The 14094-nt window shown below is 42.3% G+C and overlaps 1 protein-coding gene across 1 annotated transcript in view; it reads left to right on the top strand.

The window, feature by feature from the left end:
* Nucleotides 1-244: 244 nt before the first annotated feature.
* dus1l (dihydrouridine synthase 1-like (S. cerevisiae)) overlaps nucleotides 245-14094 on the top strand; it is a 28570-nt gene continuing 14720 nt past the window's right edge. The window contains exons 1-8 of the mRNA XM_055654172.1: nucleotides 245-365; nucleotides 3711-4002; nucleotides 4741-4849; nucleotides 7607-7657; nucleotides 8799-8911; nucleotides 10712-10794; nucleotides 11202-11305; nucleotides 12754-12898. Of these exons, the coding sequence (XP_055510147.1) occupies nucleotides 3766-4002; nucleotides 4741-4849; nucleotides 7607-7657; nucleotides 8799-8911; nucleotides 10712-10794; nucleotides 11202-11305; nucleotides 12754-12898 (842 nt within the window). The 5' untranslated portion in view covers nucleotides 245-365; nucleotides 3711-3765. The remainder of the gene's footprint in view (nucleotides 366-3710; nucleotides 4003-4740; nucleotides 4850-7606; nucleotides 7658-8798; nucleotides 8912-10711; nucleotides 10795-11201; nucleotides 11306-12753; nucleotides 12899-14094) is intronic.

The raw sequence follows: 14094 nt of genomic DNA, 5'->3' as shown, positions 1-14094 counted from the left end.
CAGTTCATTGGCTATATTTAAGGGGGAGTTAGATGTGGCCCTTGTGGCTAAAGGGGATCAGAGCGTATGGAGAGAAGGCAGGTACGGGATACTGAGTTGGATGATCAGCCATGATCATATTGAATGGCGGTGCAGGCTCGAAGGGCCGAATGGCCTACTCCTGCACCTAATTTCTATGTTTCTATGTTTCTAAGGGTGAGGTTCACATCTGCAGGCGCTGCCTCCCTCGCCGATGCCGGGCGCGGCCACGGGCGGCGCTGCAGCTGGCGGACCCCCGCGTTCCGCCCGGAGAGGGAAGCGGACGGACCGGGCGGCGGCGGCGGTGGGCGAACGGGTTTGAGCGGCGGACACGAAGACAGCAGCGGGTAAGTGGTGTGGAGAACACATGGGGGTAAGGGGGAAGGAGGGAAGGAAGGAAGGAGGGAAGGATGGAGGGAAGGAAGGAAGGAGGGAAGGAAGGAGAGGGAGAGTGTGGGAGAGGAGGAAAGCAAGGTGGGAGGGAAGTGAAGGAGGGAGTAAAGGTATGGGAGAGTGAGGAGTGAGAGAGGACAGTGAAGAGGAAGAGAGCAGGGAAGTGGTGGGGAGGCAGAGGGGCTGGGGCAGTCGGAAAGAGAAAGGGCTGGGCTGTGTTAGAAACCAAAGCTTTTTTTAATTTAAATTGGTTTTACTTGGCTTCTTTCAGAGCAACCTGCCACCAGCTAAATCGTTTTTAAAGTATGAAACCTGTCATGAGGATAACACTTTTAATTCTAATGACGGAGATACAAGGAACTGCAGATGTGGGAATCGTGAGCAAAACACAAAGTGCTGGAGGAATACAGCAAGTCAGGCAGCATCCGTAGGGTCCGGCCCTGTCCGTTCCCTCCACCAGACGCTGTCTGTTCAGTTCCTCCAGCACTTTGTGTTTTGCCTTACATTGTCGAGGTGCTTTGTACAGTTTCTCTCAGCAAACTTAGAAATGACACGGAAGATAGGCATAAATGCTGGAGTAACTCAGTGAGACAGACAGCATCTCTGGAGAGAAGGAATGGGTGATGTTTTGGGTCGAGAGTCAGGGGAGAGGGCAACTAGAGATATGGAAGAGTAAGGTGTGAACACAACAGCTCAAAGCAGACAATGTTCATTGAAATATAGAATGATTCATTGTTAACTAAGGGGAAGATGATAACAAAGTGTACAAACAGTAATCAGGAGACATGGATGATTTATAGAAAACACTACATCTAAGTTCTCCAAAGAGAAAATACATTTTTATGCAGTCTAGATGGAAGCATTACACAACAAATAAACATTAAAAGTCTTATTGCAGGAAAATAGGAGATTCTGCAGTTTGGATTTGCAACCTATGGAACGGAAACGAAGAAACCATCAGTATTGGTCCAAACATAATTTGCTCAATGTTCATTAATTATTAAAATATCATGATGTGGAAAAATTACAGCTAATGGAAGTCTGGCTTTTTATCAAAGGACCAGAGTACAAGCAGATACAATATTTACTGTCCCTAATGAGAGATCAAGTGGGGTGTGCTATTCTGGGCGATTGGAGGGTAGACAGCAGAGATTTCCTGATATGATATCTGGATTCCAAGAGTTAAACTGAGGAAGGATGGCAGAAACTAAAGGTGTATTATGTGGAGTTTTAGCGAAAGGATGCTTTGACTGATCTTTTTAAGCAAACTAATATGACAAAGGTTGTGAGAGAGAGAGAGAGGGGAACTAATACTCTACCAGAATGCTGCCTGGGTTAGAATGTTTTTGCTATAAGAAGTTGGATAAACTTGCATTGTTTTTTCTGGAGTGCCGGAGGTTGAGGAGAGACCTGATAGCAGTTTATAAAATTATGAGAAGCATAGATAGCGCAGACAGTCAGACCTTTCTCCCAACTTTATTGTCGCATAAGCACAGAGGAAGCAGTGAGACCAGCCATCATTACATTCAGTGGCAGGCAGGTTGAGTGGTCTGGGGGCCTACTCCTGCTAGCGCCAGACTGGGTGTCTTGTCCAAAAATGAATAAAAAGGCTTTGAGGAGTGAAATTAGGAAAAACTCTGTGTGTAGACAAATTTGATCCTATCTCTGCAAATGACAGTTAATAATAGGTCAATATTTTAAATAGTTTTTTGATAACCATATTTATCGAGGGATTGGGGCAAGAGGCACGTACATGGAGTTAGGTTGCATATTCATCAAGATCACACTGAAAGGTAGAACAGATTCAAAAGACGAAGTCCTCCAGTCTTGTTCCTATTCTCCTGATGCCATGGAACCTTTTAAATTGAGAGCTTTGGATTAATGTCCCATTCATTTTAAGTTTATGTGACAATGAAGTACCATTGAGCCATTCATAACGAACAGAATACACTGTATCACCCCTTCAGTATAATACTGAATTGCTGGATTTCATATTTCAGTGCCTGGAGAGGCTTCAAACACAATCTTTGCCTCATCAATGAGAACATCATGTACCAACAGAACAAAAGGCAGGAAAAGTAGGAGAGAGTGAAATAACATTGAGAAAGACTAAGGAGTAAGGGGAGCTAAGTGGAAATTTACTGATGAGAATTTTCAAATCCAGCACATCTTTACACCGCAATGATTGCAGGTATTGCTGCTGGCAAATTCATTTCACTTGCACTTTATGTGCAATGTGACGAATAAAACCGTATTGTATTGTAGGTACTAGTTGGAGTTATATCAAAACTACAACACAAAGCTCTATGCCCAAACTAATTGTCTGCATGGGCTGCCTATGATGTGAACGATTTTTGTCCCTGAGCAGACTTGAAGGGTGTTTTCTAAATTTGGAACATTTAGGCAGAATAAATGCACAGCCACCATTAGTCGATGGATAATTAAAGAGACTGTGATGTAGGATTATCATTACTGGAATTTGTCCAGCCACTCAGCTCGGTAAATTACAAATGCCGCTGAACTTGGATGTTTGCAGACAGGGTGCTAGACTAGATGATCCCACATCTCTTTCCCTGCAAGTGCCACGCTATGTTGTGCTGGTGTCGCTGTCCATAATGAATTGGTGAAAGTGTTATAGGCTCTGACCCCCACGTTTTGCTATAAACTTATAAAAAGCACTGCAAAGTTTGATCTCAAGTTGCCACTAATAGAATGCCAATCCTCAATGTGGAACTGGACGGGTAAAAGCTGAGTGTTGGCGTGTGCAGGGATCCTGCCTCTGAACTGTTGATTCATGCAGAGTTCGGTTTGAGGAAAAATGTCACAAGCCATAACCAGAGTTTCATATTGCATATTCAATATTTGCAAATCTGGGAATAATGGAGGAAGGCATTTAGAGGAAAAACAAAGGAATTTTCAGGAACTGTGAAATGTGGGAAAATGTGACATTCTAGGTTGGGACCCTTCTTTAGACTTTGAAGTGGGTGGGGGGGGGGGGGGGGAGGGGGGGGGGGGATGGAGAGAGGTAATACAGGGCCTGGCAAGTGATAGGTGGGTACAGCTATGGGAGGTTTTGATTGGCAGATGGCTTGAGGAAGGCCAGAGATGTGAAGAAGACAAGAAGGAAGCAAGGTAAGGATAGAAGAGGATGGGATACAGGTAGAAGGGGACAGGGGAGAGGGGAAAAGGTGCCAGGATAATGGGAGCCTCCCACATTTTTTCACGCAGTTTCACTCTGTGACTATGATTTAATTTGACACAGATTCTGTTGACCATCACCTCTCGTTGACCTTTTGCAGGCTGTTGTTGGGATGTTTAAAAGTTCCGTGGTGCTACCCTTGCAGACAGGTCACAATGCCCAAACCTGAAGGGTTTGATTTCTGGAGGACGACGCTCAACGGTGCCCGTTATGTGGTTGCCCCCATGGTGGATCAGAGTGAGCTGGCATGGAGGTTGCTGAGCCGCCGACACGGTGCCCACCTCTGCTACACGCCCATGCTTCACGCCCAGGTGTTTGTGCGAGATGCCAACTACAGGAAGGAGAACCTCTACAACGAGACGAATGCAGAGGACCGACCACTCGTTGTTCAGGTATGGAGCATAGCAGGAATAGAGCAAAACAACACCTCGTTAACATTCAAACTTGGCCTTCTCACATTTAAACCCGTCAATTATATTATCGTTTGATTAAAAATAGATTGAGTATGTTAGTAGAAAATTCAGAACTAAAGTATTCACAATTAGTATAATGTTAATAACCCAGTAATTGTTGCCTCGTGTCCTAGTTACAATAATAGGAAGACTTCCTTGTGTTTCATTGGTATGCAGTAGCATCATCTGTATACAGAAGCGATTGGGCAGCTGGATCGCAAATTTAGTTTAGAGACACAACTTGAAAACAGGACCTTCGACCCAGTGAGTCCACGCTGACCATTGATCAACCGTTCACACCAGTTCTATATTATCCCACTTTCACATCCACTCCTTACACACTAGGGGCAATTTATAGAGGCCTATTAACCTACAGACCCGCACATCTTTGGGATATGGGAGGCAACCGGAACACTCAGAAGAAATCTATGCGGTCACGGGGAGAATGTGCAAACTCCACTCAGACAGCACCCCAGGTCAGGATCACTGTCTGGCATTGTGAGGCAGTGGCTCCACCCTCCACTGTGCCGTCCTGATCTGTTATTGACCCTGGTTTATGTTAATCCACTGTACATTGTAACCGGACCATTAATACTCCCAGGTTACAGAAACCATGAGAGATCAGGCTGGTTTTATAACATTTTTAACGTGTTTTGATGCCTTGTCTTTCTGTTTAAGTTCTGTGCAAATGACCCAGAAGTATTTGTCCAGGCCTGTCTACTTGCTCAGGATTACTGCAATGCTATTGATCTCAACCTGGGCTGTCCACAGATGATTGCAAAACGAGGTACCTGAGGCTTTTATTATTCTCCTGATGTATTAAATTGCAGTGATGCTGAAAGATAATAATCCACAGTTTTTTTAAAGTCAATTATACCATTACATTTGGTTATTATAGGGGTTAAAGCAATGCATCAGAAATTTCTGGTTGAATTGTCAGCAGTTTTTTTTATAAATGCTCAAATTGTTCGCAAAGAGACATTAAATATCTTGATATTTTACAAAATTTATTCGAGGATCTGAAACTCAATGCAAAACAAAATGTTGAAGAGTTAAAACCTAATGGTAAAAGGCTGTGATAATTGTAAAATGTGCTTGCTTTTGAGGTACTGGTAATATATGGTCGTTTTGTTCAAAATTGTACTTGGAATATTTTCTTTATTTAAGTGTTGCATTTATTTGTTAACTATCAGAACAATGGAACTGAGGGTTGTTAGTGCTTTTATAGACCATGCAAAGTTTATGAATGTTGCCTTATTTCTCGCATTTAGTTTTGAACCAATGGATTTGTAGGTGTGTAATACTGAAATCTAATAAATTCATGGTATAGGAGTACAATTTGGCCATTCTGCCCATCAAGTCTACTCCACCATTCAATCATGGTTGATCTACCTTTCCCTCTCAACACCATACTCCTCCGGCCTTCTCTCACATAACCGCTGACACCCTTACAAATCAAGAATCTGTCAATCTCCGCCTTTAAAATATCAATTGACTTGGCCTCCACAGCTATCTGTGTGGTCACAGTCAAAGATCCACCTCTCTCTCCCAAAGATCTTATAGCTCAGCTCTAAGATCTTTGCTCGCTCCCTCCCCCGGCTCAGCTCTAAGATCTTTGCTCGCTCCCTCCCCCGGCCCTACCCAACCCTCCTGCACCACCACTACCCCACTTGCACTACTCCCCTCCTCTCTCCCCGCTGCCCCGGGCCGCGCACCTCCCTCTCCCCGCTGCCCCGGGCCGTGCACCCCCTCTCCCCACTGCCCCAGGCCGCGCACTCCTTCTCCCTGCTGCCCCGGACCCCTTCTCCGCGCTGCCCCGGACCCCTTCTCCCCTCTGCCCCGGGCCGCGCACCCCCTCTCCCCGCCCAAGTCAAAGACCAAAGCGAAGATACGGGAGCGGAGGCGGAAGCAAAGATCCGATCTTTGGCTGGAAGCAAGATGGCGGAAACAAGATGGCGGAGGCTGGTTGCTAAAATGGGTCCTATAATCACCCATGAATCTGCCCATGACCGTACTACGTGTTTTGCGTAGGAGTAGGCCATCTTGCTCTGCTATAAGATCTTTGGTCACTGTATCAATCAGCAAAAACCATGAACCTGAATATAATGCTTCGGGTTGGTCACTAGGCAAGAAGCTGGTGAATATTCGTGGTTGAGTTGTGATGTCCTGTTATGTGTCGCACTATGTGGTCTAAGGTATTCTAAACATTTGCAGTTTGTCAAATGGAAGATTCTCACGGATTGTGTTCATTTGGTAGCATTAGTAGCTTGACTTGTTTCATTTTAACATAACAATTACAGAGGGTGGAATAGTTTGATTAAGATGATCAAGTTCAAGTGAGTTTATTGTCATGAGTCCCTGATAGGACAATGAAATTCTTGCTTTGCTTCAGCACAACAGAACATAGTAGGCATTGACTACAAAACAGATCAGTGTGTCCATACACCATTATATAAATATATACACACATGAATAAATAAACTGATCAAGTGCTAATAACAGATTCTTTACTAGGCATCTATATTCCTGGGATGGAGCTCCATCCAGTGAGTGATAGTGGGAATGCAGATGATGCTGCTACATATTTCTAAATAATAGAAGTAATCAACGAAGTGATATAAAATCATAAGAAATGATATTGAACTAAATGTTTTAATTGCAGAGACAAATCTCATTTAATCGAAGAAAAATAAGTTTCACTGGTATAAGGTGAAGCTACTTCTGAGCTACAGTTTCACATATTCTTATGAATGAATTAGCTACCAAACAGTTCATGTTTGAGTGGCTGAATCTTTCCTTGGAAGGTTAATCCTTTTCTATTTGAAAATTAGTGGCATTTTTTGGTGGGATGTAAGTAAACGTGAATACAATTAGAGAGACGTCATGGAGTTATTAATCACCATTAATAGGTCTTAATTGTTTTGTTTGCAATCACCTTAAAATATCTTATAAGCGAATTGAGCACTCTCCATTTTCCTATTATAATCACTTATCTACTTACATGAGTGTGTACAAAGAAAATAATTAAATTCAGGAATTTCTGGAATGCTGACATAACGTTCACTTGTTTACAGAGCTAATCTCTCAAACATTTGACTGTGATGATATGAGTATCATTTTCTATTCTCCTCATGTTTTCAAAAAGCTTTAATAATAATAATAGTATTTTAAATATTTTTTTATCAGCAGTAAACATCTTTTCTGATGCAATCGATCAATATATTTTTGACTTAAAAAACCCACCACTGATTAATTACTATAATGAATGGAAATATAAAGCCTCAATAGCAGTGAGGTGATGAGGAATCTGGAGGTGAGACTTGCACAACCTTTGATAAACATATATGAATGGGTGGAGAAATATTCACCTGTCTGCTTGAGTTCCTGCTGATGCTGAGAGCCACGCTCTTTACTGAGGTTGCCAAAAAAACATAATCTGAATCAGTAATACTTGAAAATAACAATCCTCTTTTAATTGGGCAGATACCTTTTTGTATGAGAATATACAATCTAGTGATGAACCTGTGCTTCCTCTTGTTCACAGGGCATTATGGAGCATTTCTACAGGACAAATGGGACTTGCTGCATAAAATGCGTGAGTTTTAGAATCAAAACATTCTTTGCAGGATCCCTGCAATTTCTTGGGGATGATTTATCATTTGTGTTTTAGTTATTGTGTATTATGTGCTTCAAGCTACAGAAACACATTCTGGGATATGCTTAGTTTGAGTGGATGCTACACAAAGAACATTTTTTCCTGTTTTAGCATTTGTCCCCACCTATAGTGAGGCAAATGAAAAATGATATCGGATGAAGAATGTTTATTTGAAAAAAACACTGGACGAAGTGATACCATCCTCTGATGGTCCGTATAACACGTAGAATCATACGCCATGGGAACGGGCCTTTCGCACAACTCATCCATGCTGACCAAGATGTCACATTTAAGCTAATCCTATTGCCTGGGTTTGGCCCCTATCCCTCGAAACCTTTCCTATCCATGTACCTGTCCAAATGTCTTTTAACTATTGTTCCTGTACCTGCCAAAACACTTCTAGCAACTTGATCCACATACCCACCTGTGTGAAAAGGTTGCCCTTCAGTCTCCTATTAAATCTTTCCACTCTCACTTTAAGCCTATGCCCACTGGTTCTTGATACCCCTACACTGGTGGAATAAAGCCTCTTGGCAGTCACCCTATCTATCCCCCTAAGATTTTGTACACCTCCATAAGATCACCCCTCAGCCTCCTGTACTCCAAGGAATAAGGTCCTAGGCTGCCCAATCTCTCCCTACAACTCAGGCCCTCGAGTCATGGCAACATTCTTGTAAATCTGCATTCTTACTCTGTAAGTACTCTGCAGTTTAAATCTGTTTAATAAAATCAGTCTGTTGCCAGCAACTAAAATGAACTGTCCAATTCACAAGCCACACGTCAGCTCAGGAGGTACAGCCAGTCGCTGACATGGAAAGGGGAAGTAAGGAACAATGATCTCTCTGATGTGGATAACTAGAAGGTGGAACTTTGTCTGGGCCACAATAATTATACGTTGATGAACTAACATTTCACAGATTAATAGAGAGCTTCTAAAGCTACTTGTATCCATCTGACAATTCCTGATTTTAGGAGAAAACTTAGATAAATGCAGCTGGGTGACTCTCCTGATGTATGGATTAAAGGGAAAGCCAAATAAGAACAGTAAATGTGTTACATTGAATGTATTCTGTTCTCTTAGTTTCTGAGGCACATAAGAGAATATCAGTTCCCATCACATGCAAAATCCGTGTCTTCCCCGAAGTCAGTAAAACTGTGCAATATGCAAAGATGCTGGAGAAGGCAGGCTGCCAGGTAATTAAATATTTATAGTTTGTTTTCTAATAATCTGAATGTTGCAGTGTGGCAAATATGTGACAAATGTTTAGCATCTATTGAGAGGTGAGAGGTTTTTGAGTAAGCGGTAGTGTTGCTGCCTCACAGCGCCAGAGACACAGGTTCGATTCTGGTTATGGATGTTGTCTGTATGGAGTTTGTACATTCTCCCTGTGACCGCGTGGGTTTTCTCTGTGTGACCTGATATCCAAAGACCTACAGGTTATAGGTCAATTGACTTCTGTAAATTACCCCTAGCATGTAGGCTAGATATAGTGTACGGGTGATCACTGGTCAGCACGGACTCGGTGGGCTGAAGGGCCTGTTTCCATGCTGTGTCTCTAAACTAAAAACTAAAGTTGTTAGTTTAGTTCAGTCATCAGTGCCACACCCACTCGAGAACATTGCTTTCAAACACATTATGATGAATGCGTCAGAGTTCCAGTCCTCTAGAGTACTTTATGACCAATTCAACAGAATATACATTGCTTATTCTCCCTGTATTCCCCTTGCTGGGGAAGATTCAAACAAGAGGACATGACTTCAGAATTAAGGGACAGAAGTTTAGGGGTAATATGAGGGGGAACTTCTTTACGCAGAGAGTGGTGGCGGTGTGGAATGAGCTCCCAGTGGAAGTGGTGGAGGCAGGTTCATTGGTATCATTTAAAAATAAATTGGATAGGCATATGGATGAGAAGGGAATGGAGGGTTATGGTACGAGTGCAGGCAGGTGGGACTAAGGGGAACAAAATTTGTTCGGCATGGACTTGTAGGGCCGAGATGGCCTGTTTCCGTGCTGTAATTGTTATATGGTTATATGGTTATTCCTTTACTACATAATCTTTGGAGCCACTTATTAGTCAATAATACAATCAACAATAATGTAAATTGGAAGTCCATATGTAACTGCTTAAATGTAGGGTGTATATTTAAACGTATAATTAATTTTTACAGTTTGCAAGAGGAAAAATTTAAGCATTTATCCTTTGCGCAATTAATGACTTATCCATACTCAGTGTATTAAATGATACCGATATGCTCCATTATTCATTTCAACTAAAGGTTCAGATGGTTCATTTAAGCAATGGGTGATTTTATAAATGACCTAACCACGCACACTGCAAAACAAATATGTTTTATTTTAGATATTATAAAACATTACTGAAAAACAAATTTTATTATTTTTATTAACGACTAGTCATTTTGAATTCTGAATCACGCAAAATTAAAAAGCCTTGTGCCCTACACTGAATTTTAAATATTTTCCCCTGGTGTAAAAGCTGTGACATTATTGCATGGTTTATTATATTAACTGTTTAAGGAAAAGATTGATACAACTTCTTTGGGGCAGATATTAAAATCAAGATTAAACCAACATGATTAAATTCAGGTTTCTATGTATTAGGCGCCCGATGATAAATTTGTATTCATTCTGCTCATTTTGTACAGTTATGGATTCCAAACACAAAATAACTATTTTAAACCTATTAAAATTTGGTGGAGTCCTGAATTTGTTTAAACTCTCTTTAGAAAAGTAGCACCTTTTGAAAATATGGAAGGTGAGGATTATTCCTTTTGCATTCATTATCCCGAATATTCACTGTAGTCAACTTAAATACAAAACTTTTAACGGAATAAAGAGAATGGCTTGTTTTTAGTTTCAACAAACATGTTATATTTAGTAGTTAAGCAAAAGAGTTCTATTGTTTGTTATATCCTTTCCAAATGTTTTGGTTTTATTATGCAAATACAATGCAAAAAAAATCTGATCCATTTCAGCTGTTGACTGTTCACGGTCGTACAAAGGAGCAGAAAGGGCCCCTGACTGGAATCGCTGATTGGGAACACATAAAAGCTGTGAGGTAAGAAGCCAGGAAGACTGGACATGATGCAGGTGACAAATGCATCATCAGTGGTAATAGAAGTCCCACTGGGCTCTCAGTGACGGGGCTCCAGTAGTCTGACCTGGTGTCAGGGCAGTGATGTCAATGGGGGACAAACCCTTACTCGGGTGTAGCGGACCACCGGCAATAACGGACACGCACCCCCCCCCCCCCCCCCCCCCCCCCCCCCCCCCCCCGTCACATCTTTCACTCCTGGGGTTATTTCTCACAGAGTAATGCTTGGTTGTCTTTCAATAAGAATAATGGGAGAATACATTCAAATTAACAGTTTCAACTTAAATTTAAACCTTCAAATAGTTGATATTAATGGATATCAGCTTGTTAACATTTTTTTTTAAATAAATGAAAATTCTGTTTTGACACAGGAACGAAGTGAACATTCCAGTTTTTGCCAATGGCAATATCCAATATCTAACCGATGTGGACCGATGCCTTCGGGAGACTGATGTACAAGGTGTAATGAGTGCAGGTATATGGTCACAGAAGATTTTCTTAGCCTTATTTCTAATTGGCCTTATTTATTTTTGCTCTTAAGTCCCCATTTCTTATTATAATACATCTCTCTGTGTACCCTGATTGTACATCCAGTTAGTTGACAAAACCTAACTCCCCTTGTAAAGATTTACAATTCTAAATTGCTTTCCCCATGTTTCTAATGGAAGTTGATGATTTAAGTACAGCTGCCACCTTGTCCATGCCGACCAAGTTGGCATATTGGGCTGGTCCCATGCTTGCATTTGGCCACAGACCTCCATTGTTCTCGCTTACCACAGTCTGGTACATTCATTGAATACCCTCTCCTGGTGAAAGTAACATGGAAGGTAATCGGGAAGAAGGTACAGGAGCCTGAAGATATGACCACCAGGTTCGAGAAGAGCTGCATTCCAGCAATCATTCGGCTCTTGAACACTGCACAACATTAACGTCAGCAACTGTGATCTTCTATGGACTGTGTCTTTGGTTGCACTACGGACCTCAGTTTACAATTAAGGTTCAGAAGTTTCAAAGGTCTTTTATTGTCACATGTACTAATTAAGGTACAGTTATATGCGAATTGCCATACAGAAAAAAAAAGCAACAAGACACACAACTACATAAAAGTTAACATAAACATCCACCACAGCGGATTCCCCACATTCCTCACTGTGATGGAAGGCAAAAAAGTCCAACCTCCTTCCTCGTTATTCTCCTGCGGTTGGGGCAGTTTAACTATCCGTCGGGGTGATCAAAGCTCCCTCGTTGGGGCGATCGAAACTCCCGCGTCGGGGCGGTTGAAACTCCCACGGCTTGGAGTTCCCGAAATCTGTCTCAGGCCCGAGAATGTGGCCTCCGTGATGTTAAAGCCTGTGTGCACCCACGGTTGGAGTTCCAAGATCGATCCCTGGCAAAGGGATTGCGGGCTCCGCAATGTTAAAGTCCCATAGGCTCCCCGCGGTGGAGCCCTCAAAAATCGGTCTCCAGCAAAGGCTGCCAACTCCTCGATGTTAGGCCGCAGTGCAGACGGAGAAACGATACGAAAAAAAGGTAAGAGATTAGAATAATAATAATAATAATAAGAAGAAGAAAAAGTTTCCCCCCCCCCCCCCCCCTCCTCATACCCCTGACATAAAACAAGCTAAAGCATACTAAAAACATACATTTAACACATACTATTAAAACACAAAGAAGGAAAGGACAGGCAGACTGTTGGCGAGGCAGCCATTGCTGGCGCCACCCGGTGTTATAATTGATTATTGTTTCATTCATGTGTTATTGCAGTATTGGGCTTGTAAACATCTCATTGTTCTCTGGTCGGGGCAGATGATAATTAAACACTCTTGACACATTAGTCTGCATATCATGTAACCTTAAAGCATGTAATGTGGCATTGAAAGCTATAACTTTAGAGTCACTGGTTTCTGTGTCTTTTTCCGACAGAGGGTAATCTACACAACCCGGCCCTGTTTGAAGGTCGAAAGCCACCCGTGTGGGAGATGGCAGAAGAGTACTTGGACATCGTAAGCCAGTACCCTTGCCCACTTTCATTTGTCAGGGCTCACCTCTTCAAACTCTGGCATCACACGTGAGTTCACAAATGAATAATCTTCCATGTTGGCTTGTTGCTGTCAGGCTAAATGATCATGTTGCAATGAGCAGTGGTGACGGGATCCTCTGCATTTTTGCACAGTCGGGTAGAACTACTTCAGGTAAACAATAATTCCAGTGGTATATCATAAAACTGTAGAGAGTGTTATTTACATGTTATTATAAAGCCCCTGTCCCACTTCCACGACCTAATTGGTGACCTCTGCCGAGTTTGCCCTTGACTCATACTCGCAGCATGGTCGCCACGAGGTCGTAGGAGGTCTTCGTAACTCTTCCTCATGCTCGTGTGTGGTCTCCACGTACTCGTGGCCTCAAGTAGGTCGCGGCGTTTTTTCCAGCCTGATAAAAATGTCCACGAGTAAAAAAAAAGGTTGGCATGGAAAAAATTGATACTTTTTACTCGTAGGTAGGTCGTATGGTAGTCGTGATGGTAGTCGTAGGTGGTCGTAGGTCGGTAACTGGCCCGAGAAAAAAAAATGCAAACATGACATCATTTTTTCACGTGATCATTTTCCACTCGTAGCTAGTCGTAGTTGGTCTTAGTTGTGAAAGACTGAGGTCGAGGGGGGTCGTGGGAGATCGTAGAAGGTCATAGACATAGTCGTAGGAGGTCTTTTATTTCGGCGAGTCAACACGACCTTGACATTTTTATCGTCTAGGGTCTTCTAAACTTGTGGATTTGGTCGTCCAAGTGGGACAGGCCCTTAAGATTGGCCATTCGTGTAGGCAGTTCAGGAAGAAGTGAATTTCATAGATTGCCTATAGAAATCGCAGCAAGAAGAGGGCATGGCCAAGATGCCAGGAATCCTTGATGAATGAAGGATAATTGCTGGTTGGCGTGGACTCAGACGGCTGAATGGCCTGTTTCCATGCTATCCCTCTAAACTACACTAATCTGAGGCAAATCACTTCACACTTGTTATTCAGCCTCTAATTTTAGAAACCCAAAACCAAATAAACTACTCTCCCACGTGGAGGTGTACTTGCCGTTCACTGTGCCTTACAATGGCCCGCATGATTACATGTGGAGCTCCAAGTATTAGCAGTATCCCAGGGAGCTGCTGCTTTTTATAATAAGAACATACAGTACCATTGTATCGATTGTACCATTCACAACAAGGAAAGACTTTGAGGCTGTGCAGTATTTTTTATCTGTTTTCATTATCTTTAAAA

Source organism: Leucoraja erinacea, chromosome 23 (genome assembly GCF_028641065.1).
Source record: "Leucoraja erinacea ecotype New England chromosome 23, Leri_hhj_1, whole genome shotgun sequence".
Classification (NCBI taxonomy): domain Eukaryota; kingdom Metazoa; phylum Chordata; class Chondrichthyes; order Rajiformes; family Rajidae; genus Leucoraja; species Leucoraja erinaceus.
This window is presented reverse-complemented; position numbering and strand designations above follow the sequence as displayed.